At 38.1% G+C, this 24452-nt stretch overlaps 1 protein-coding gene across 1 annotated transcript in view; it reads left to right on the top strand.

Annotated features, from left to right (window-relative positions):
• NAALADL2 (N-acetylated alpha-linked acidic dipeptidase like 2) overlaps positions 1-24452 on the top strand; it is a 779627-nt gene that overhangs the window by 399432 nt on the left and 355743 nt on the right. The window contains exon 9 of the mRNA XM_045294988.1: positions 3843-3962. Coding sequence (XP_045150923.1) covers positions 3843-3962 — 120 coding nt within the window. The remainder of the gene's footprint in view (positions 1-3842; positions 3963-24452) is intronic.

Below are 24452 nucleotides of genomic sequence, written 5' to 3'. Positions count from 1 at the left end.
TCAATACTAAATCTATAAATATATGCACATAAATCTATTTCCCCATTCTCATATGTAAATATATTTACATATGTACATGCCCTCATTTAGACCTCTATAAATGCCCTTTACCTCCTAGCTCTTTCCTCTATTTCCTTTTACTTTCCTCTTGTCCCACTATCATGCTCAACCATGAAGACAAATTTAAGGCAGGAAAATAGATACCACAATTTTAGAAAAATAGAAAGTTATAATGACATTATTTCATGAACTTTTTGAAGTTCCCCATATCCTGAGAGCACTTGTCTTTAGCCATCCATTTGATTGTCAAGACATGTTTAAGCACATTCTGTTTGGAATAAGCCTGGACATGTGTGAACTGAAATCCTACTGGGCAATATTTCTTTATGTACGATCATGTCTTTAGTCTCTTTCAAGACATTGTCATTGTTAGAGGGTCAAAATCATATGAATTAATTAAAACTGTGAACAATATACAGATTTAGTTTTTGGCTATTGTGTGAATTTCTATGTATCTGATCATTATTTAAATGCAATGTATAAAGCCATTGTATAAATTAAGGAGGTATTTAAAAAATTGTTTTTAGTTTTTCGTACTAAATCTTATTTTGTTGGGGAATGAAACGCGTTAATCCACTGCAACCATTTTACTCATTAAATATATATCCTAATGAATTTGAGTGAGGTAAGCACTCAACTCATGTCATCTTCCCTATTTAATTCTGCATGGACAGAAACCCCTGAGAGCCCAGAGCTGTACGAGGATTAAGTAAGGTTGGGCAATCAACTTAAAATGTAATTTATAGTGATAGCATTATTAGAGAATTGACTCAATACTGATCCTTGAGAAAAATCATACCATTTTAGTAAAGAGGCTCTTCAAAACTTCTATGAAGAATTTCTATTTTTCATGCACTATAGGAGAAGTGTTAAAGATTTTGGAGTCAAAGAACTCATTTAAAAAAAAATTATTTTATTGGGGGCTCGTGCAATTCTTATCACAATCCATACATCCATCCATTGTGTCAAGCACATATGTACATTTGTTGCCCTCATCATTCTCAAAACATTTGCCTTCTACTTTAGCCCTTAATATAAATTACTCATTTCCCCCCTCCCTCACCTCCCCCTTCCCTCATGAGCCCTTCATAATTCATAAATTATTATAGTTTTGTCATAAGTTACACTGTCCGACATCTCCCTCCGCTCTCTTCTCTGCTGTCCATCCCCCAGGGAAGAGGCTATACATAGATTCTTGTAATCGGTTCCCCCTTTCTACCCCACATTCCCTTCACCCTCCAGACATCGCCCCTCTCACCACTGGTCCTGAAGGAGTCATCTATCCTGGATTCCCTGTGTTTGCCTACTGATGGACTTTGAGTCTCCACTCCGCACTCACCCACCTTTACAATGATATGATTTTTTGTTCTTTGATGCTTGATACCTGATTCCTTCGACAGCTCGTGGTCACACATGCTGGTGTGCTTCTTACATGTGGGCTTTGTTGCTTCTGAGCTAGTTGGCCACTTGTTTATCTTAAAGCCTTTAAGATGCTATATCTTTAAGATGCTATGTCTTCAAGCCTTTAAGATGCTAGCCGGCCACTATCAGCTTTCTTCACCACCTTTGCTTATGCACACGTTTGTCTTCAGTGATTGTATCAGGAAGGTAGGCACCCACTGATCTGATTTTTAGTTCTATGATGTCTGATAACTGGTCCCTTCTGCACCTCGTGGTCAGACAGGCTGGTGTGCTTCTTCCATGTGGGCTTTGATGCGTCTCAGTTCTTATCTATGCCATAATCTATGCTATAAATCATGTGCTCTTGGGCAAAAGTAATTTCACTGAGACTTGTTCCTCAAATGAGTACAGGGATGTCTCTCTCAGGAGGCTTCCAAGAGACTTAACTGAACTTATATAGAGAAAGCGTCTGGAAACGGAAGCAGTTTTGAGCAAAGAATCTGAGAAGCTGCACTGTGAACAAGAACATGGCACTGAGACTGAAGGACAGCTATTGAGCAATCCAGTGAGACAGCCTGGCTTGCTGGAAGTGAGGAGGACTTGCAGCACTAACTTATGAAGGTCAAAGACTATGCGCTTCCTTATGGATTGCACCTCGATGAAAAAAATAAGACAAAAAATTCTCACCACTGGTCCAATAAACATCAGGATAAATGGAGAAAAGCTTGCATTTGTTAAAGAATTTAATTTTACTTCTATCCACAGTCAACACCTAGGAAGGAATCAAGAAATCAAATGAGACATTACATTGGGCACATCTGCTGCAAAATAACTTGTTAAAGTATTAAAGTGCAAAGATGTCACTTTGAGGGCTAAGATGTACCTGAAGCAAGCCATGGTATTTTCAATCACCCTGTAAGCATGCACACACTGGACAATGGATGAGGAAAACCAGGGAAGCCCTTTCGACTATGGTGTTGGTGAGGAATATTGAATATATCACACTCTTCCAAGAGAGTGAACATTTCTGTCTGGGAAAGACACCAAACTTGGCAAAATAGAGGAGAGCGAAAAAGAGATAGAGCCTCCAACAGATGGATTGACACGGTGTCTCCAACAATGGGCTCACACAGGTATTATGGTGACGAGGGCAGCAGAACAAAGCACTGTTGCCTTCTTGGTCGCTGTGAATTGCAATCAGCGGAAGGCATTGAACAAGAACAATAAGAGTCAAAGGACGTTTTCTGAGCAATGTCCAACAGATTACTCAAGATGAAATTTATCACTTCTATTTTTTTAACAGATTGGTTCATTTAACATGAATTTTCTTTTCACCTCTCAAAAAACACTTGTTGAATTTTCAACATACAATAACGTTACTTATTTGCTAATTGTGCTAATCTCTATAATGTTTTACTTGGTAGTGTTGGAGTGAAAAATCTATTTCCCCCAACCCTAAAGTCATTGTGACATTGGTGACTGGTTATAGAATGGCCGCTATAGTGATTGTGCTGCTTAGTTGACATCAAGCTAATTTCAACTCATTGGGACCAAAAGTTCAAGAAACCCTGTTCTGTAGACTTTTCTGGGCTGCAATATTTGTAAGAGGAGATCTCCTTGTGTTTCTTCCATGTAGCCTTTGGGTTAAAGACAACTTTAACCAAGCACCAATAGAGCTCCTCCTACAATAATTACTCAAACAGTTGTGCTGTGCACGAGAGAGGAGACAACACAGGATTGCTTAGTAACATTTATCCAAAGGATCAAGAATCTCATTTTTTGAGATGGGGATCAGCAGAGAAGTGGAAAAACTATTCTACTGAATCATTTGTGCTACTGATAAGTATGAAATGTAAGGTTTACATTAAGTAATATTTGCAGAAAACCATGATATCTTGCCCCCTTGTGCTCAGAATAGTCACTTTATGCAGAATGCAGTTAATTAGTACTTCAAAGGCAAGAGCTAGCTGCATCAATCACTGAAGTAGTATATTCACATTTGTTCTCAACCCAGTAACTATAAAAATTAAGTGCTATTACTGAAGAAACATTCCATTATTTATGAAATTGGATTTTAAACTATTTTAACATGTTAAGAATACTGTATGCTTGAAAAAAAAGAACACCACATACTTCTTTGTATTAATTTTGCTTTGGTCAGAAATATGCTTTTAGATGGCATGTTATACCCAACTTCTCACCACTCTTATGTAAAATCTTTTTAGGAACATTTTGGATTTCATGGTCTCAAATTTCTCTAAAAACCAAAGAGGTTCTAATTGAATGTAATTATTTTAAATGGGAAGTGTTTTATTATTTAACATGTAATGAATTCAGTAAAATAACATATCAATGTTAAATACTGATTTTTTTAATTCTAGGATTTGAAGAAGGTTCTGCAGAAAAATGCTGTGGCGTATGTTAGCCTCCATGACCCCATACGGGGCAACTCCAGCCTCCACCCTGTGGCCTCCCCTTCTCTTCAACAACTCATAGCTGAGGTAACATTCACCCCTGCCACGTAAATGATTGTGCCAAACTGTCCTCTTCTCCCCAATTTGAAATTTCCTGAGTTTTTAAAACTTCTCTTTAGATCTTTGTATATTGGTTTTAAGGCATGATCAATTTCTGAGTTTCTCTCAATATTTCTTCTGCTAATTATGTAGGTCCATATCTCACAATTATTAATTTGGTAATTTTTTTAAAGATCATAGGTCTAAGAGTTGTGCATTATACATTTAAAGAGAAGGCATATAAAATGTTTATTGTTTTTAATGAATTCATAGTCCCATTTTGGCCAGGCTTGATATTTTGTGGTTAACTAGATTACTTGTGGATTTCTTTTCCCTCGTTCATGGTGTTACTAAATGAGATCTGTCCTATCTTTTCAGCTACTTTATAAGCCCCTGAGAGAAAGATCTGTGCCTGATTCCTAGACTGTAGTGTTGAGGTTAAGCTATTCAGCAAACATTGTTTGAAAAATTATTTACAGAAAAGAAAAGCATGTGTTTCCTGCAAAGCAACTTGGAAAATGCTAGAGATGTGCTGATGTTTCACTTGAGTAATTTATTTTTTGCAATTTTGTCATGTGTTGCTTGTTTTACAAAAAAATTAATAGAATGTTTTTACTTTTAGTACAGCCACACTTTTATGTTGTTTTATTTTGATGATTTCCAACCTTGAAATACATGAGTGGTTTTTTTCTCAGTAGAGAAGCAGTTATACCACCACTGGTAAAGGTGGCTTCCTCCCAGCCGCAGCATCTATTATGGATAGTGGAAACGACCTTTCAGATGCGCACAGGGCTTTCATGAGCATCACAGGAACAGAGCTAGAGAAGGAGGGTGATAATGAACAGTGCTTTAGATTAGCCACCATTCTGATGGAAATATAATGCAAACTAACATTTTATGACTGTTGTAAAGTATTTTCTAGTTTACTAGTTTTCATTGACATTTCCATTTGAAGTATAATAAAGAAGACATTATGAAAGATGAAATGAGTAAATCTACTCGTTTAGGATCAGCCAAATCCCAGTGTTCAGACCTTAATTCAGACCAAGATTTGAGAGCTAATTTCTCGAGCATTGTGAACTGCTTTGACTTTTCACTCACTTTACTTTACCTTCCTTGGAAAACTCAAAAGGATTGTCGATATCTCTCAGGGAAAATTAATATATTTCTACCTAAATGGATTGGCAGAAAGCATGAGTTCAGGAATCTAGGAATTGGTGAGAGTTACTGGAAACACTATAGTTTTCCCTTTCATGTGTTGTGATTTACCTATTTTGAGAGTTTTATAGGATATGTAATCATTGAAATTAATAGGTAAACAGCAATAACAAACAGGAAGTATCAAGTCTGTAGAATATCAATTTTGGGAATAGAATATTATTTAAGATATATAACCTCAAAGTAATTTATGTGAATTAATTAAAATTAACCCTTATGGCACTTAAGATTTATGTTTCTAAAAATAGTTTTATTGATAATATCAGAATACATATAATTTCATTTACGTAGAAAAATAATTTTGTCAAATTTCAAAGAAAAATATTTAATCAGTAACTTGCATTCTGTTACTATATAAACCTGTCCAAACACACAGACAAAAACAGTACAAAACAAATAGAAATGATAAATGACTTCAAAATGATTTCTTTCTAAATAGAACAATATTTTCTATGAAGAAGCCATAGGTCTAAATTGTGGATAAGCTGTAAGCGCATCTTATACTCTGTATGAATATCTGTAGATTCCATGAGATCTTCCTAGGTTGAAATGGTGATCTTAAGTTTAAGTGATGAAATCATAAATCATTTACACTTTGACAATAAAAGGACACATTTAGAATGTTTCATTGTTGGTATGATTGACATGAACCCAAAATATGAAATATTTGTCCTAAATCAAATGGTAGTTTAATCTAGCATTCATAGTATGATGTCCAAATCAAGAAAGCAAGTTTTATGTCCATCAAATTACAGCTTGTTTTAGAGTTTTTTGTGTATGATAAATTTCAGGAATTTATACTAAGTACAATTTGTAATTAGTAAAAGCCTCCCTTTTCAAGTTTACAGCACAATGACATTTAATAAATGGGCACAATCACCTAGACAGCATCATGGCCAAGATATTGAGCATCTCCACCACGCAAACAAGGAGCCCAAATCCCTGTGGGGTATTGCTTCTGTAGATTAGTTTTAAAAAAAATCATTTTATTGGGGCTCGTACAACTCTTATCACAATCCACACATACATCCATTGTGTCAAGCACATTTGTACATTTGTTGCCCTCATCATTCTCAAAACATTTGCTTTCCACTTTAGACCTTGGTATCAGCTCCTCACTTTTCCCCTCCCTCCATGCTCCCCCCTCCCTCATGAACCCTTGATAATTTATAAATTATTATTATTTTGTCATATCTTACACTGTCCGACATCTCCCTTCACCCACTTTTCTGTTGTCCTTCCCCCGGAGAGGAGGTTATATGTAGAGCCTTGTAAATTGTTCCCCCTTTCCACCCTACCTTCCCTCCACCCTCTTGGTATTGCCACTCACACCACTGCTCCTGAAGGGATCATCTGCCCTGGATTCCCTGTGTTTCCGGTTGCTATCTGTACCACTGTCCACTGTGGATTACTTTTACCATCTTTGGTTTTCGCCATTCTCTTTTGTTCTTGAGAGAGTAAATGGATCTCCCATGGCTGTTCACTTTTAAATCTGAGACACTACTCAAACTAGGATGTAGAACATTATCTATATAAAATATGATATCCCAATAGAGTATTTTGATAAAAAGATGGGGCTTTCTACTTCTGTAAAAAGGTACAGACTTGGAAACTCCCAGAGGCAGTTCTACCGGTCCTTCCCAGTCATATGAGTCAGCATGACTCGATGACAGTGAGTTTGTTTTGATGGTTTGGGTTTGGTTCGAGTTTTTAGCAAAGACGAATAGAGTTGTTTTGATTGTTTTTGTGTTTTGGTAACAGGAATACATCCGTTTCTCTTTGATCTTTATCTTTCTAGAAGTAAAATTGGTAGGTCATCGGGTAGGGACCTGTTTACTTATGTTGTGGTGCTGCCAAGTTAGGTACAAATCCTAGCGACCTTACACAAATGAAAACACTGCCCAGTCCTGTTCTAGCCTCACAAGGTTGATCAGGGAGATTGATTGTGGTTGAAGCCCTTCAGTTTCCCTAGGATTTGAACTGGTCCCATTGATAGTTCAGTGATGAGAAGCATGTTTATGAAATACTGAAGATGGTGAGGCTGTTTAGGTTCACCCAAGGTTTAGGATGGAATTTGGGCTCTGACTCACTGAAAGCAATAGCATGCGGACCAAATGCCCTGTGGCTTTAGGACTTAACGAATACGTTATCAGAATGAATATGGAAGAAGAATGTCTTTTTTACCCCATGTTTTCAAATCTGCCCCACCCCCTCAATTTTAATTTTTGAATTATTTGGGGGTTTTACCTTTCACCAATCAATATTCAGTTCAACAGTTTAAAGCACCCCACTGACTTATCCTACTCTCCTCCTTGAAATTTTAGAATGATCTTTCTTTAAAAACAAAACCCCTTTAATAAATAATTCCTCTTGATTCTTAAAGGTACAGCAAAGGAGGCCCAGTTCAGCAGCTTCTTAGTTAATGAAACATGACTGCCTTCAATTTATCAAAATAAAGATAAAATAAGACTTTCCACCCAATAATAGTTTTGAACATTAGGATATAACACAAACACATGCATACTTTTCTCTGTATGATGCTGTTTCATCCTTAGTTTGTGAAATCATCCTTCATCGACCATAGAACATATTGATTTTGCCTTTAGAACAACAGAATTTGATAACATATTATCAGTTGGTGCTCTGTAAGTCTCAAGTAAATCGTGGTGACATTTCTAAGAGTTTATTTTGTAAAATGCCTGCAGCTTTTGTGTAGATGAAAGCAGTCAATCTAACCATATTCTTCTTAAATGTTGCTTTTGTAGCACCAACCAGAAGATGGCAAACGTGATGAAAGCTAACTAATGTCGTCAATATTGCAAAACTCTCCAGAAGACAGAGAGTGTTTTGTTGCTGTTGCTCTGTTTTTTAATTCATTGTTTTAGCCTCTTAAAATAGAAAAAGTGAATATGTGTTACATTTTCACAGTATTTATCTTTATTTTAAATTTCACATTTTTAAATATACCAAAATCTATCCAACAGAAATTTTAGTACATCCAATATTTCTCAACGCAACTACTTTTTAGAGCATCGCATTAAGAACCTTAATATTTTTACCCATACATTATTAATACTCCAGTGGTTTTCAGAGATAGGTAGGTTGTTTATACCTTTCAAATCTTCCACAATTTCAATCATTTCTTCATTTGTCATGATATCCCAATTGGTCCGGTTGTGGGGATTTTGATCCTTTTTACGTTGGGTTGAAGGCTGCAATCCTTAATATTCATCAGCAGGTGTTTCACGTCCTCCTGTCTCAGCAAGGCTCACTCATCTGGATAACACAGGTTGCTAATATTTTCCCTCCAATCCTGATACTTTGTTCTTTTTCATATAGTCCAGGTTTTACTATGATATGTTCATCACTCATATTGGGTAAGTACGGTCAGAGGATCTGCTCCTGCCCCAGGCAGCTTTCATAACTCGACACCATGTATCGTTTCCTTGTTCTCTTCAATTATCTGCCCCTTGTTTCTCCATGAGCGTCACAAAGTGTTTTAGAATTCATACTCTTGTATTCTTCTCAGTGTTCCCCATCCTTTGTTATGATCCACACAATAAAGTGCCTTTGCCTTTTCAATGACATACAAGTACTCATCTTTGTTGGCATTCTTTCTTCAGCCATGATTCATGTCAGCAGTGAGATCCCCCAGAGTATGACTCATTCCGAATCTGGCTTGAATTTCTGGCCTTATGGTGGGAAAGCACTTTTACATCCAGTTTGAAATTATTGTCTGCGCATTTGTAACCGCACGTGCTATTAACAGTACCCTTCAATTCTTTATGTATTCTGTCAGTCACCTTTCTTCAGTAGAATCACAGATACAATGATCTCTTTTGTTCAGGTAGCTGCCTTCGTAGGCGTCATCAACTTGTTGAGGCATTTCGGTTAGTAGTTTATAAGTTTCTGGTGCCTTAATTTTCACTAATATCTTCGTTTCAGATCGGATTTCGTCCGTCAATATCATCGGTTCTTCATCATACGCAAGCACTTGAAATGGTGGAATGTTGACCAAATCATTTTATCACTCAAACCCAAACCAAATTCACTACCATTGTGTCCAGTTTGACTTAGAGTAGCCCTGTAATAGAGAGTAGAACTGCTTCTATGGGTTTCGGAGATGTTTTAAGACTAGAAAGCCTCATCTTTCTTGGAGGGTTGGAGGTTTTGAACTATTGACCTTCCAGCCAGCAGCCCAACTTGTAACCCACTACCACACTAGGGTTACTCTTTTTGCTATAGTGACTTTGTATTCTTTCTATCATTATTTGAGGCATCCTGCATGTGTTAAACCAGGTTGACTAGAGACACAATTTCAGAGCTACTCATCTATGGGTAAGAAAGTGCTTTATATCTAGCAGTAATTATACATCAAGAAAATATCCCAGCCTAGTCCAACTCAAGTCTGTAAATTTGATACTAGTCCATAAATCCCTCTTCAGATTCATAGAGCACAGGCAAGGATGCAGAATGCATAACTAGCACAGACCAGTGGGTGCCAAGTTGTGTGGATCTAATGGCAGTGGAAGCATCACAGGGCTCTGGCAGCAACCAGGGTCAGCCAGCAGGAAGGTGAAGGCAGAGAGAGGAGGGGAGGTTCCCTGTACCTTCCTTATGAGGCCACACCCACTAGCAGGCAGCCTCATGTGTGACTGGATTCGTACGTACATTGAATACCAACCCCTACACTTTTATATATTTTCAAATTGACACGAAATTATGTAATTACCACACTGCATCATTTGGTATTTTGCCTACTGAAAGAATCCTTCAATATCATAACTCGAAGCTTGGGTGTTTTCTTGAGCTGTACTGAGCAGGGTCTTCACTTTTGAATGTTTAAGCCCCGGTCTTTGTGCATTTCATTATGCTGTTTTACTTTGTATTCTCTCTCTCTCTTTTTGTTTAATCATTTTATTGGGAGCTCGTACAACTCCATCCTAATTTTTTCTTAGTTATATTTTTACTTCATCATTTCTACCACTTGCTTTCGCTACTCTAAAATCAAGAACAAATTTCAGTGTTCTCTAATAGTCACTTTGGTCTTTTCTTCCAGCCTTTTAACGACCTATCGCTTTCTTCATGTATTGTGGTTTTGATGAAATTCCTAGTTTTTTCAGGTATTCAGGTATTAGTGTTGTACTTTTGAATATGTTCTGGAGATATTCTGGAGAAATTCAAGTGGGCAATAATCAAGGTCATGTTTTGGCTCTTATGGAATTGTTTTACATTTCTTCACCTTCAACTTGAACTTACATGTGAACAATTAATTGTTTTAGATGACGATACTGAGCTTCTCCATTGTTACTTCCTTTCCCAACTGGTGGGGGGGGGGTGTTCTCTTTTATTTTTGTCCCCCAAAAGTTTTATTGGCACATAATTTACATATACAATTCAATAATTCCATTTGACAAGGTCAACATGTATATGTTGTTGAAAAGGAATCTGCAATAAAAAATAATTGGCCTTGCAAAATTTTACAATGGAATCTTTAGTTTTGTTTCTATCACATGGTTAAAATTTCAGTGAAAAAATATATATGTTGGTTCCAATTTTTGAATTCAAATCTCCAGGAGCTATCCATGCATTTTGATCACATATTTGATCAATTTCAGCCTGGAGGAGTTGTAAAAATTCTTCAGTTTCCTCATCACTCACTTTAGAGGTTGGTTCTTAGATTTGAATACTATAGTCATTAAGTAGTATTCTTGTATCATTACAGACATTATCCTACCACAGATAGGATTGTACATCAAGAGGTATCTTGAAATGTTTTTTTTACAATGAATGTGACATCATTTCTTTAGAGTTTGTCATTGGTACCATAGTGATCATATCCCACATGCCCAGCACCAGCCCATTTTAGTTAACGAATGCCTAGCATATTTATCTTTGTTGTCTGTGTTCCAACTAATTTTTTGATGACTTCCAATGTTCCTAGATTCCTAACTCATACATTGCATGCTATGAATATTAATGGATGCATGCAGTTATTTCTTCTGCTTTATAGTCCTGCTCCATCAGTAAATGAAGCTTCAGTCCATCTATAACATTAAAATTCATTCTACATTGAGGTGGAAGCTCTTTCCCCATTGCCTTTTGGACCCCTTCCAACAGAACTCATCTCCCAGTAATATATCTGATACTGTTTACCTGCTGTTCAGAAGGTTTTCCACAGCTCATGTGTGAGAAGTGCAGCCTATTCCTTCTTCCAAATCTGTACTTACTATTGAAGCTCTACCAAAACCTGTTCATCCTGGGTAACTATTCTGGTATTTGAAATACCAGTAACATAGTTCCCAGCACCACCAAAACATGCAAACCACCACCACATGAACATACGGGTGGTAGAGAGATATGTGCAACAACCAAAGTTTGTTTGCATTGCTTTATGATTTGGAGCAGAGCTAATATCTTGTTGTTCAGTAGTTTACTATTTTCCTATTTAGATACTCATACATAGCTAAAATATGGTGATGTGATATATGCTATCCTGCATTCATAGAAAAGAGACAATGTGATTGGTTTATCTAATGCATATAGATTCAACTTTAGTGGGAAACAATGAAATATAATCAGAATCTTGAAGAAATTTAGCCATTTGTAAACAAATGTCCATTGAATTGAACCACTCAGGTTTATTTTCAAATAACTGACATTGCTCTACATTTTCTTATTTAAACTGAGTACTGGGATCTTGTTTCTGCTCTTTTTCTGATATGACCTGAAACCTCATGTCTCTGCTCTTTCTCGGTTATGCACTGAAACCTCACAGCGCGTTGTCTTCTGTGGCATTTGTGCGGTGTTACTCTGACAGACACCGTTCTGGCTGCATTTTCTCTCTGACGGTGTCACTCCTCCTTAGAGGTGACATTAAAAGCTGGTGTATGTTAATTCCAGAGGTCAATGTTGCAAATGCTTGAGTTTCCAGAAGTCTGGTATCCAAACATCAGAATTATGAACATTCTTTCCTTTCTTTCTGTTTCAAATGCTTTATTGTCCTTCAGGTGAAAGTTTACATAGCACATTCATTTTCCACTCAATATTTTGTGCACCAATTTATTCCCTGTCCTTGGTTGTGATCCCTACAATTCCTTCTGTATTATCATTCAATTGTTTTCTCTCTTCCTCTTGGATCTCATCTTAATAGCTGAGAGACTTTCAAGATAAGTCCCTTAACCTTTCTTAGACTCATTTTTTCTTCTTTCTTAATTCACTTTTGAATTTGAAATGGGTGAAGGTGTATAGAGCAGATTGTCAGTTTTACATTCAGCAATTAATGCTAATTTTCTCTCATCACATTGTTTACTATCTTCTCATAACATTCGTCCTGATGAAACCCCTTTCCACCTTGCACTGTTTGATAAAGGGAATGGATAACAGATTTTTTGATTAAAAAGAAGCATTGATAGTTTAGTATAATGGAAATTTGTTTAAATGTTTGAAGTATTAAGCTTTGAAAAGACAAATGACTAAATTCCTCCAAGATTCTGAGTCTTTTTAATCTTTTAATCTTTTTGTCACCAGAGTTTGCAATAGTGATCTCATCCAATATTTGTGCTTTGGGGATGGGATAATTTCATTCAGCATTTCTTCCCTCCTTTCCTGTTCCTTCTAAACTTTGACCTTGGGTGTATGTTGTCCTTATGACCTGAAACGGTTGATTATTCCAGGGTGAACATGACTCACCTGTGAAACCATTCCCCTTCTATACCTCTGTAAGGTTTCGCTGATATTTGAGAGATGGCAGTGCATTCAGCGTCAGAGCTGAGCAGTAACTAAGGGCCATGTCCAGCACCTCCACCCGTCTCTAACAGATCACTAGGGATGGTTTCTGTGATGATTTTCAGTGTTGTGTTAAATATGTCCCTCATTCTGTCTAAGACTTTATAATGGGATACCTTCTGTAATGATGTGAAGTGACAGGCAGTCATCCTCCAGTGCTGTGGGGCTCAGGGCCTTGGAGAACCCTGTTCATATGGTTCATTCATACATTGGGTGCCTTGTTTCCATGTGTCTTCAATTTTCCTCAGTCATCTTTTCTCGACAGAAATAAAGGAGAACTTCAGATAGCCACTCATGAGCTTTGAGGACCCTACACACTACTCACGAAAGTAAGAGACACAAATTTGTCTTGTGGCCTCAGTTTTGCCCATTAGCATTTGTGTGCCCTTGACTATGACCCTGAGCTTCTGGCTCCGCAACTTATTTCCTCAAGGTGTTTGGTATGTCCAAGAAGTTCGTATCACTTCTTCTATGCTCTAACACAGCGGTTTTCACGACCCTGTGGCTCACGACCCTGTTGGGGTTGAATGACCCTTTCACAGGGGTCACCTGATTCATCACAGTAGCAAAATGACAGCGATGAAGTAACAGTGAAAATAATGTTATGTTTGGGGGTCACCCCAACATGAGGAACTGTTTTAAAGGATCACAGCATGAGGAAGATTGAAAACCACTTCTCTACCAAATTAATGGATATACTTGTGGCCAAAGAAAAAAAATAACAAAAACACATGTACAAAAATCCTTGTCAATGGTATATGCTCACAGCCAGTCATGGCCACTGAATGATTCTGACTCATAGCTTCCTTACAGGACAGGATATAGCTGCCCCTGTGGGTTTCTGAGACTAAATTTTTATTGGAGTAGAAAGCCTCATATTTCTCCCAAGGAGCAGCTGTTGCTTTTGAACTCCTGACCTGATCAGCCACCCAAAAAGTAAGGCCACCAGAACTATGCTACTAAGCTAGATGTATTCATGTGTTTATGCTAAGATCACCGTTACAACGAAAGCGCCAGCACAAACTCGCTGTCCTGGAGTAAAGGCTGACTCAAAAGGGCCCCAGGATAGAACTGAGTTTCTGAGACTGTAACTCTTTAAGGGAGTAGAAAGGTCTGCCTTTCTCCCAAGAAGGAGCTGGTGGTTTTGAACTGTTGACCTTCCAGATCGCAGCTGAAGGTATAACCATGATGCCACCAGGCTCCTCACAGCTACGGCAGGATTGTGCATATAACAGTATATACTGCATCGAGTGCCTGCCAGTCAGGGAGGGAGGTTGGCTAAAAATGTGGAGGCAGGGGAAGATACCAGGAGGAGTGTAAGAGTTAAAGGCAACACCATTAAATACTGTTAAATAGGCGGTAGCTCCCTCTTCCCCCATCTTTTTGGCCAACCTCCCTGTTTTGAGTGGGGTGAGTGTCCCTCTTATGGCAGATCACCTTCCCCTTCATTCAGGGGAACGTGCGTCTACTCTCCAGCCAGTGAGTGTTCCTCCCTTCCTCTCCCACCTCTGTTAGCCATCAGACAATGTTCATTTTACTGCAGTAATTTATTCATGACTTTTTACAGTAATGATCTCTCACAATATTTGCCTTGTTATGATTGAGTGAGGCCACTCAGCACAATATTCTTCAGGTTCATCCATATGATGAGGTGGTCCACAGATCCATCTTTATTCTTTAATGTTATATAGGTAGTGCTTGCTGGGTGTATGTACAACTATTTGTTTATCTATTTTTCCATTCATGAGCTTTTACGGTGTTTTGTCTTTTTGCTAAAGAGAATAGCATTGTGATAACCATAAGTATTCATCTATGCATTTGTCTGACCACTTTTATTTCTGTCCGGCATATGCCAGTAAAAATATTACTGGATCACATGCTATTTTTATTGTCAGCTTTTAAAGACAGTGCCTAATCTCTTTATATATAGTACACATGCCATTTTACAGCCTACCAACAGTGTATGAAGCAGTGTGTGGGAGTTCTAATCCCTCCACACTCTTGCCTTTATTTATTTATTTCCTTTCTCCTGTTTTTCCCCTTTAAGAAAAAGCCTCTCCTGATTAATACTGAGGTGAGATTGTTGTTGCTGTAAGCGGGTGCCATCAATTTTGTTCCCACCCAGAGAGGCCTTCTGCACAAGGCCTGCATGGTCCTGTGCCATCTTCACACCTGTCACAATGCTTGGGTCCATAGTTGTAGCCAGTATCACTCTAGCTCATTGAGAGCCGTCCTCTTTTTTGATTCCCCTCTACCTCGCCAAACATGATGTCCCTTCCAAGACCCGGTCTCTCCTGACAACATGTCCAAAATATGTAAAACAAAGTCTCACCTTTGCCTCGAAGAAGCATTCTGGCTGTGCTTCTTCCAAGATAAACTTTTTAAAAAAATCCTTTTAGCAGTCCGTCATACTTTCTACATCCTGCTGCGGCACCAAAATTCAAATGCACCGATTATTCTTTGGTCTGCCTTAGTCGATGCCCACTATTCACCCTTAGACTGTGGTACCTTGTGTGTTGCTGTAGTGCTAGAAGCTATGTCACTGGTATTTCAAATGCCACCAGGTTCACCCAAAGTGAACGGGTTTCAGTGGGACTACCAGTCTAGTAACAGACAATAAAGAAGGATTTGGTGCCCCACTTTCAAGAAAGGAGCACCTGAGAATCATATGCATAGCTTTGAACATTGTAAGATAGATACTAAAGGCCAAATGAATGGCAGCCAAACATTTTTGGAAATTGTGTCCAAGGATGGTCCCTTCGGGTCAGAGAGGACTCAAAATGTGATGGAGGAAGAGTTGCTGCTTCAGCAGTGGGTCCACCGCAGTGACTTGAGTGGGGTAAAGGCTGTGGGAGTGGTGCCTTCGGGACCTGCCTTTGCTGATGGGCACTATTCAAGGTAACAGGAAACAGCTGAAAAAATCTGCTAATGATTGGAACTTAGAATGTGTGAAGTATTAATTTTAGGAATATTGGAAGTTGTCAAAAATTAAGTGGAGACCATGAGACATGATGTTCCCTCACTGACCCATAGCACTAAGGGGGACAGGACTGGAAACACTGTGCAGAAAGTGTGCCCGGTCTTCCCAGTGCACAGTGGGGTGAATGCGAAGGGTGTGACACAGGGCAGCAGGGGAGCAAAGTAACCAAATCCCCAAGGGATCCTGAAAATAAGCTTCTGACAGACTTGATTAGAAAACATACTTAAGGGTCAGTGGACAGACCTGGAACTGTCTTTTGGGATTTTTGTTTGTTTGATTTTGTCTTTAGTTTTATTTTCTTTGACCCTATGTCAATATAAGCTAGGCAGGGTAGGATGCATAATCCCAAGGAGAAAACAACTAGACCATTGGTTCTGCGGGGACATGGAGAGGGGAGTAGGGAGTCAACAAGCTCAGGGATAAGGGAACAACAGGGGAACTAAAATTGATTCCAAGGAGGGCATATAATGCCTGGTGGGGTTTGATCAAGTGCAATGTATCTGAGGGGAATTACTTAGAGCCTAATGGAGGGTGAGCATGATAGGGGATAGGAGGCTAGGGAAAGGAAATAGAGGAAAGAAATAGGAGACCAAAGCTATTTATAGAGGTATAGCTATAGGCATGTATATATGGAAATATATTAGTTTATAATGAAAGGGATAGAGGCCAATGCACATATTTATATATTAAGTATTAATATAGTAGATGAACTTTGGGTCTCTACTCATGGTCTCCCTTAACACAAGAACACTTTGTTCTAATAACCTAGCACTTTTTGAAACTCACCTTCCCAACACGATCACTAGAGACAAAATGGGTGCATGAGCAAATGTGGTGAAAAAAGTGGATGGTGCCCAGCTATCAAAAAATGTATCATCTGGGGTCTTAAAGGCTTGAAGTTAAACAAGCAGCCATCTATCAAGGAAGCAAATAAGCCCACTGTGTGATCATGAGATGTCTCCGGGAACAGGTATCAGGTATCAAAAGATCCAAAACAAACAATAATATCAATGTGAAAGAGGGGGGCTGGAGTGGAGCCCCAAAGCCCACCTGTGGAAATTGAACATCCCTTTACAGAGGGGTTACAAGGAAGGGACAATTCAACCACAGTGCAGTATAGCACCAACAAAGCACACATCATTCTTCTAGTTCCTGACTGCTTCCTCCTCACCACTACCAAGACTCAGTTCTGCCTTACAAATCTGGCTAGACCAGAATATACACGTTGGTACAGATAAGAGCTTTCAACAAATGGAATCCAGGGCAGATGAAACCCTCAGGAACGGTAGTGGTAGTAGCGATACATAAAGGTAGGGGGATGCTGGTTGGGGTGGGGGGGGAGGGGAAGAGGAAGGGGGAGAAAGGGGGAACCTATACAAGATTGGCTATATAGCCTACCCCCTCCAGGGGGATGAATAACACAAAGGTGGGTGAAGGGAGACAATGGACAGTGTAAGACATGAAATAACAATAATAATATATAATTGATCAAGGATTCATGAGGGTGGGAGGGTAGGGGAGGAAAGGGAAACAAAAGAGCTGATACCAAGGCCTCAAGTAGAAAGAAATTGTTTTGGAAATGTTGATGGCCACATATGTACAAGTGTGCTTCATAGTACTGAATGATGGATTGTTGTAAGATTTCTAGAAGCCCCCCCAATAAAATAATTGATTAAAAAATTAAATGGAGTACATAAAGCTCAATTGTCTAGTCATTAGTGATCTGCAGTGGACTGATATTGGCCACTTTGAATCAGAAAACCATATGACTTACTATACCTGGGATGACACAATTAAGAGGGAAGGCATTGTATTCATTGTCAAAAAGGACAATGAAAAATCAGTCTTGATGTGCAGTGTGGGTTGTGATAGGAATATCTCTATCCACCTTCAAGGAAGTCTGACTAATATCTCTATTCAAATCTCTGTACCAACCACAAAAATTCATAATGAAGAAATTGAAGAATCCTCTTAAAACCTTCAGTCTGAAATTGATCAAACCTGCAATCAAGATGCATTGATAATTATTGGTGATTGGAATGCAAAATTTGAAAACAAAGAGGAAAGAACAGGAGTTGGAAAACATTTTCTTGGTGATAGAAAGGAAGCTGGAGATCGCATGATAGAATTTTTCAAGACCAAAGACTTGTTCATAACAAATATCTGTTTTCAACAACATGAAAAGCAGCTATACACATACATTCTTCCAGATGGAATATAAAGAAATTAAATTGTCCACATCTGTGGGAAGAGAAGATGGAGAAGCTCAATTTTAGTAGCTAAAACCACGGTAGGGGCTGACTGTGGAATAGACATCAATTGGTCCTATATAAGTTCAGGTTAAAGCTGATGAAAATTGAAACAAGTTCATGTGGACCTCAATATGACCTTGAGTCTATCCCACCTGAATTTCAAGAATATCTCAAAAATAGATAACACATTGAACACTGATGATAGGACACTAATGAGTGGTAGGGAGACATCAAGAACATCATTCATGAAGAAAGCAAAAGATCATTAAAAAGACAGGAGAATAAGAGAAGATCAAAGTGGATGTCAGAAGAGACTTTGAAACTTGCTCTGAATTGCAGAGTAGCAAAGGCAAATGGAAGAAAAGATGAAGTCAAAGAACTGAATCCCATTTTATAGGGAGGGATTGCACTAACATTTCTGGTTCTTTAAAACATGTGTACAACCACACTCTTAGAATGATACTTCACTTTTTAACCATTTCTCGTCTAACGTGTTTGAACTTATGTCCTTCATAAACTGCGTAAATATATCCCACCTGAAGTTACTGTAGATGTGTTGATATTTGACATATGACTCTTTTTTTGACATATGAATCGGAAAAGCAATTTGAACTAATTTTATTTCTTATTGAAAGCCTACACCTGATCAAATGTCTGCATGTGTTCGTTTCCAATTTTCCTTTATTTTTTCCTGTATTTTCTCTTTATTCTAGAGTTGTTTATACCAATCGACTCAGAAACAGAATCAATGTCTTAACCAGAAATAAGTTAATTTACAGGAGCCCTCATGGTGGAGTAGTTATAGGTTGTTCTCCTAACTGCAAAGTCAGCAGTTCAAAACCAACCTCCACTCTTCAAGAGAAAGATGACGTTTTGTGCTCCCATAACGAATCACAGTCTTCCAAATATACAGGGGTGTTTTACAAGGTGTTATAGGGTCACTGTGAGTCAGCATCAACTCAATAGCAAAAAGTTTTTTAGAATATTTTTTGTTTTACTGTCTTCAGTACTTGTTCTCTTCCTGTTTTATCATTCGTATTATTGTTGCTACTCAACCTTTGAACAGAGACTTCTGTCTGCTATTGCAGTTTCTTAAGCTACTTCTACAAGTGGAGATGATGGTTTCAATGTCAATTCTGAGGAAAATAATCAGAAATACAAATTGGTGTGCTGTGCTGAGTTTGGGCTATGTGATTGTCCAACTACCTGAATATCTGGCCTCAATATAACCATTACAGGATTAATTGATTTGCTTCAGTATTCATAGAGTTTTTCATTTGTGACAGATTTAGAATGAGGCTTTCTAATCTTTTTTCCATTGTTCCTTTTGTTACTTTCAGGATTACAGAAAGTGTATTGGTAGAGTTAAATAGTTTTCCTTTTCAGTGTCTGTTATCGATCATTTTAATGCATAGTACTGAAACAAAACTTAATTTGCATTCTACTTACTCTGAAATATGAAAATAAAGTGATATTTTAAGTACTCTCTCACAAATGTATCTTTTGTGATATGGAACATGTTATGTTTTATTTCATTTTTTAATAAGAGAGAATCTCTGTACTTTTTATTCACCATGAATTCCACCTCTTCTCAATGAATTCTACTTACCTTATCTCCTTTTCAGCTTTTTAGTCTACTAATAGTCAACTGAAATGAACATAAAAACTAATAAACCGATTTGAAACCCTTCCTCCCACTAATTTAGCACTTCAATAAAGCCTCACATTTAAACTTTGAGTCCGTTGGCAGGTTTATCCATCTCCCAGGTTTACGAGGCTTTGCTTTGTGTTAAAACCATGCAATCTCTCCAGTTCATTACTGTTTTACAAGGTTTTCTGTTCAGCATACACTGACAATGTGTAAATCCCTTTTTATTTAAATCTAGCTATCAAGGGAAGTCTTAGTGAGATTCTGGCTAACACCCAGAATTGCAAAAGGCAGCTGATTTGAATATTTGGACTATGTAGCCAAAGAGCAACTTAAGTAACTGGAGGCATTAGCACATTTAATTTGAACCAGTTCATATCACCATAATTAATATGTGCACATGTTGAAAACAACTTTAGTAGAGTGCGGCTTTGCCTGTGACTTTTTACCGGCATCTTAGATGCCACGTGGGACTCCGTGGGATGCAAAGAATGGTCCCTTATTCAGTATGACCCATCATTATTATATGATTACATATCATTCTTATCCTTACATAGCAGATTTGATGAAATTTAATGTAATGTTATTTTGAAATAAATTCTAAAATATTAGTTTTACTACCCGAACTTCAGTTAGGTCAGATACATTTTCCTAAAATAATCTATCATTATAAAGTTTAGAAATTGGTTCCTTGTCTAATGTGTCATTGCCAAAAAATTTTCCTCAGTTTTCAAGTTCTCTTTCATTCTATTACTACTACTCGGATTCAGTAATGCACAATTTTACGGTTGAGATATATAAGTATTATATTAAAGTCATCAAGAGCATGAGAGATATTACAATAATACAGTCAGACACGTTACATGGTAGCATTGCTCACCTCAGCCCAGCTTGGTGGTCCACGTGGAGAGAGGGGGAAGGGAAGGAGGGCAAGGGAACAAGGGAGAGGGGAGTGAGAGGGGAGTGAGCAGCAAGGAGCTTCTATATTGCTGACCCATGCCTATATATTTTTTGGAGGCAAGCCAGCCCACTAATTACAGGTAGAGACATAAGTCACAGGGAGGGGCTGCACTATAGGTTACACAGCAATGAGAGGGTGGTCTAGGGGGTGGTCTCTGGGTCTCCATAGGAATCATTATCAGTAGGGTGCAAACCCCTCCTACAGGAGCCTGTCCATTGTCTCCAGCAGCAGGGAGCAAGCCCAGTGTAGTCTGGCAACTGATCACCCTCAGGGGGGGAATGCCTGCGCATCTGATCTCCCCCCACATATAGTGAGAGGTCATTTTTCTGCAAATAGGTATCCAGCTTTGCCAACAAAACTGGTTAAAGAGGTTGTCTCTTCACCATTTAATGGGATGCAAAGGTGAATTAATCACGAATCTGAGGGTAGACGCAAAGTAACCTGCGTGAAGGGAAAGGTAGCATACAACAAGAAGATGGTTAGCACAAAATGATAAAGGCAGACCGTGGCAGAAGACAAAGAGTTAAGGGCACCAAAAGTAATACTATTATACATACAATTCTGCATTAACAGCAATGATACACAAGCTGAACAGAAATGAGAAAGAGCATGAGACTGTATCCACAAATATAAATGTTTGATGAAAGATATTTATACATGTGTGTTTATAGGTACTGCAAATCTATCCATGAGTGTGGTAGAGCATACAGGAGTCCAGAGCCACAGACATTTCTTATTAATCAATAAACAAACACCTTGAAGGAGTGGCCCTATACTTTGCAGAACACCAAGGTCCAGTCCCATAACCAGGCACAGAAACATCCTAGTTTGGTGAGTAACCACTGAGGCTTTCAAAGCTGACAAGCAGCTCGCTCATGCAATTATAGGTCTTCCCCCAAGCCTGCCCACCCCAATCTGGAGCAAAGAGAAGTGAAGGAAATCAAAGGCACTAGGAAAATATTAGCCCAAAACACTTCCAGAACCCTGACATCAGGTGCCTGGCTACTGCTGCTGTCCACTGGAAGATGAAACGCAATAGGTGTTCATGCATAGAATAGGAGGAAAATGTGGAGCAAAACTGAAAATAAAAAACAGACCAGGCTTTGGAGCCCCTGCAATTGCTGAACCCCCTCAAAGTATGGTCCTTAGATTTCTTTCTGGTTGGGAACATTATGCAACTCCTCTGAGCACTGAGTTATTTTTTGGTATATTCTTGTCATTGTTAAGTTGTATATATCATTGTTCTCTTGATTTTTGTTGGCATTTCTCTTTTAAGTGGTACTTTGATCAAGAAATTTTGTATTTATATTATTTTTTTTAATTTGAATACTTTGCTTCATTCTTTAACCAAATAATGCTTCTCTGAAACAAAAGAAGGGTGACATGATAGTAATGTTCAACACGTGTGTAAATACACAGGTCGATGTAAGAATGAACCTTGCTTTGCACCTGCTGTGCTCTGAAAGTTCTAGAGAGCGAACCTTCAGAAGGTCACAGCATATGCCGAGGCTGCAACACAATTAGGACCTGAGCATTTTCCAAATATTGTTTCACTCTGGATTTTTTTTCTCTTCAACCATCTTGTCAACTCCCTCAGCAATGTTGCTTTAAACAAACACTAGGTTTCCTTAAGTGTTGGATTTTTAGAAAACCCTAACTAAATGAAATTAGTTTATGTAAGGATAATTTGATAAAAGTTTATTTTTAATGACAAGATCTACAATTTGAATGCACTTATCTCTGGAGGCACTGCTTAACTGCAATGCTTCTTTCTTTTCTTTGATCTCGAGTCTCACCTGAACACTTTCAGCCTTAAGACATCTAAAGGCTTAAGTTGTGCAGCTTGATACTAACCTCTGAATTTACTACTGTTGGCTGTATTTTTCCATTTAAATATTAAGACCAGGATGATTGAGAAATGAGCAGCAGAAGAAATTAAGCAATTTCAGATCTGAAACAGGAATACTCCTGAGGGCCATGATCACAATTTTCTGCATGTTTCCAAGGAATAGAGAAACAATTTCAATTTAGCCTAAGGAAGGATTCCCAAGGAGGAAGGCTTATCTCAAGGTGCCACAACACTACGGATGTTGTAAGGAGGAATGGAACATTTTATGGATGTTTGCTGTAGCTATGTATATTTATTTACGTAACCATTGATTCATCCCTTCATCCTTTGTATATTTATATCTTTCTTTTATTTAGCCTGCACAGTACACAAATGCAATTAGTTTTCTAGGTTCTGTTGTTTGAAAACTGTTGTTTATATATTTATAAATTCTGATTCTGTAAGCTATGATATCATATGGAAATATATGTGTATGTTTATGCAGGTACATTTATATTGATTATATATAGTCCACAGCATTAATGACTCACACGAACCACAACCTTGTCTAGCCTGGGTCCAAAATATTTGCATGGTGACCATCTGCTACCACCAGCTGTTTTGCCCAGGGATGCAATAGAAGGTCCCAGGGAAGATAGGAGGAATCCACACTCACACATGCACACACACACTTGCACACATGCACTTGCTTGTATGTGATAGATATGTGTTTATATACACAAGAAAGCACTGAAGGGGCACAGTAGATATATGTCTTGGGCATGCCTAAATACTTCATGGCCATAGTGGTGTGGGACAACTAAGTAGATTGACACAGTTCAGTTCATAAAGATAATGTTTTATCTCCTATTATGGAAAATAGCATCTGGGGTCTTAAAAGCTCGCAAGTGCTCATTTGAGATACAATAATCTGTCTCTTCCCATCTGGAGCAAAGGAGAATGAAAGGAAATAAAGACTCAAGGAAGAAATTAGTCCACAAGACTAATGGCTTATATGAACCACAGCCACTTCTAGCCTGGGGCCAGAAGAACTACGGTGACCGTCTGTTACTACCAACTGTCCTGTCTGGGCACGCAATAGATGGTCTCAGGTAAGACAGGAGAGAAATGTAAATGGAAACTTCCATTCATGTAAAAGACTACACTCTCTGGACTGATGAAAACTAGAGAAACTCCTGAACCCATCACCATAAAATACCCATTGAACCTGTAACTGAAGCTATTTCAGGTCATTACTTTGCAGTCAAATAACAGCCTAAAAATGAATAAATCCTGTGAGGAAGGTGCTTCTACAACACATTTTAAATGACCAGTGGTTAACATGTGCCCAAAAGTAAAGATGAGAAAGCAAGGAGGGAGAAGGAAACTGGATTTATGAAAATGGGTCAGGCAAAATGGAATTGGTAAAAGTGCTGAAATCTTGCGGGACATGTAATTAGTGGCATGAGACTTTGTGTATGCCTTTTTGAATTTTTAATTTTAGCTGTATAAAGTTTCATCTAATTCACACTAGAATTATCTTTGAATAAGTAAACTACAATAAATTAGTTTGATATAGATTTTTTAAAGATAGAAATAAACATAAGTGTAGAGAGTTATAGAAAATTATGGCTATTCTAAAATCACATAAAAGTGTGACTTTTAGAACACTTTTCCCAAATAAAGCAATATAGAATTACATATAAGTATTTCAGAAATTAAAAATATAAATTTAAAACTCACAATGTACATGAAATTGAGTAGCCATGAAATAAAATGACTTAGAAGCACTACACAGAGTGT

The sequence above is a fragment of the Echinops telfairi genome, unplaced genomic scaffold (assembly GCF_000313985.2).
Source record: "Echinops telfairi isolate 266 unplaced genomic scaffold, ASM31398v2 ScPeMD7_4225;HRSCAF=4972, whole genome shotgun sequence".
Lineage (NCBI taxonomy): Eukaryota > Metazoa > Chordata > Mammalia > Afrosoricida > Tenrecidae > Echinops > Echinops telfairi.
The sequence above is the reverse complement of the archived record's forward strand: the minus strand, read 5'-3'. Positions and strand labels throughout refer to the sequence as shown.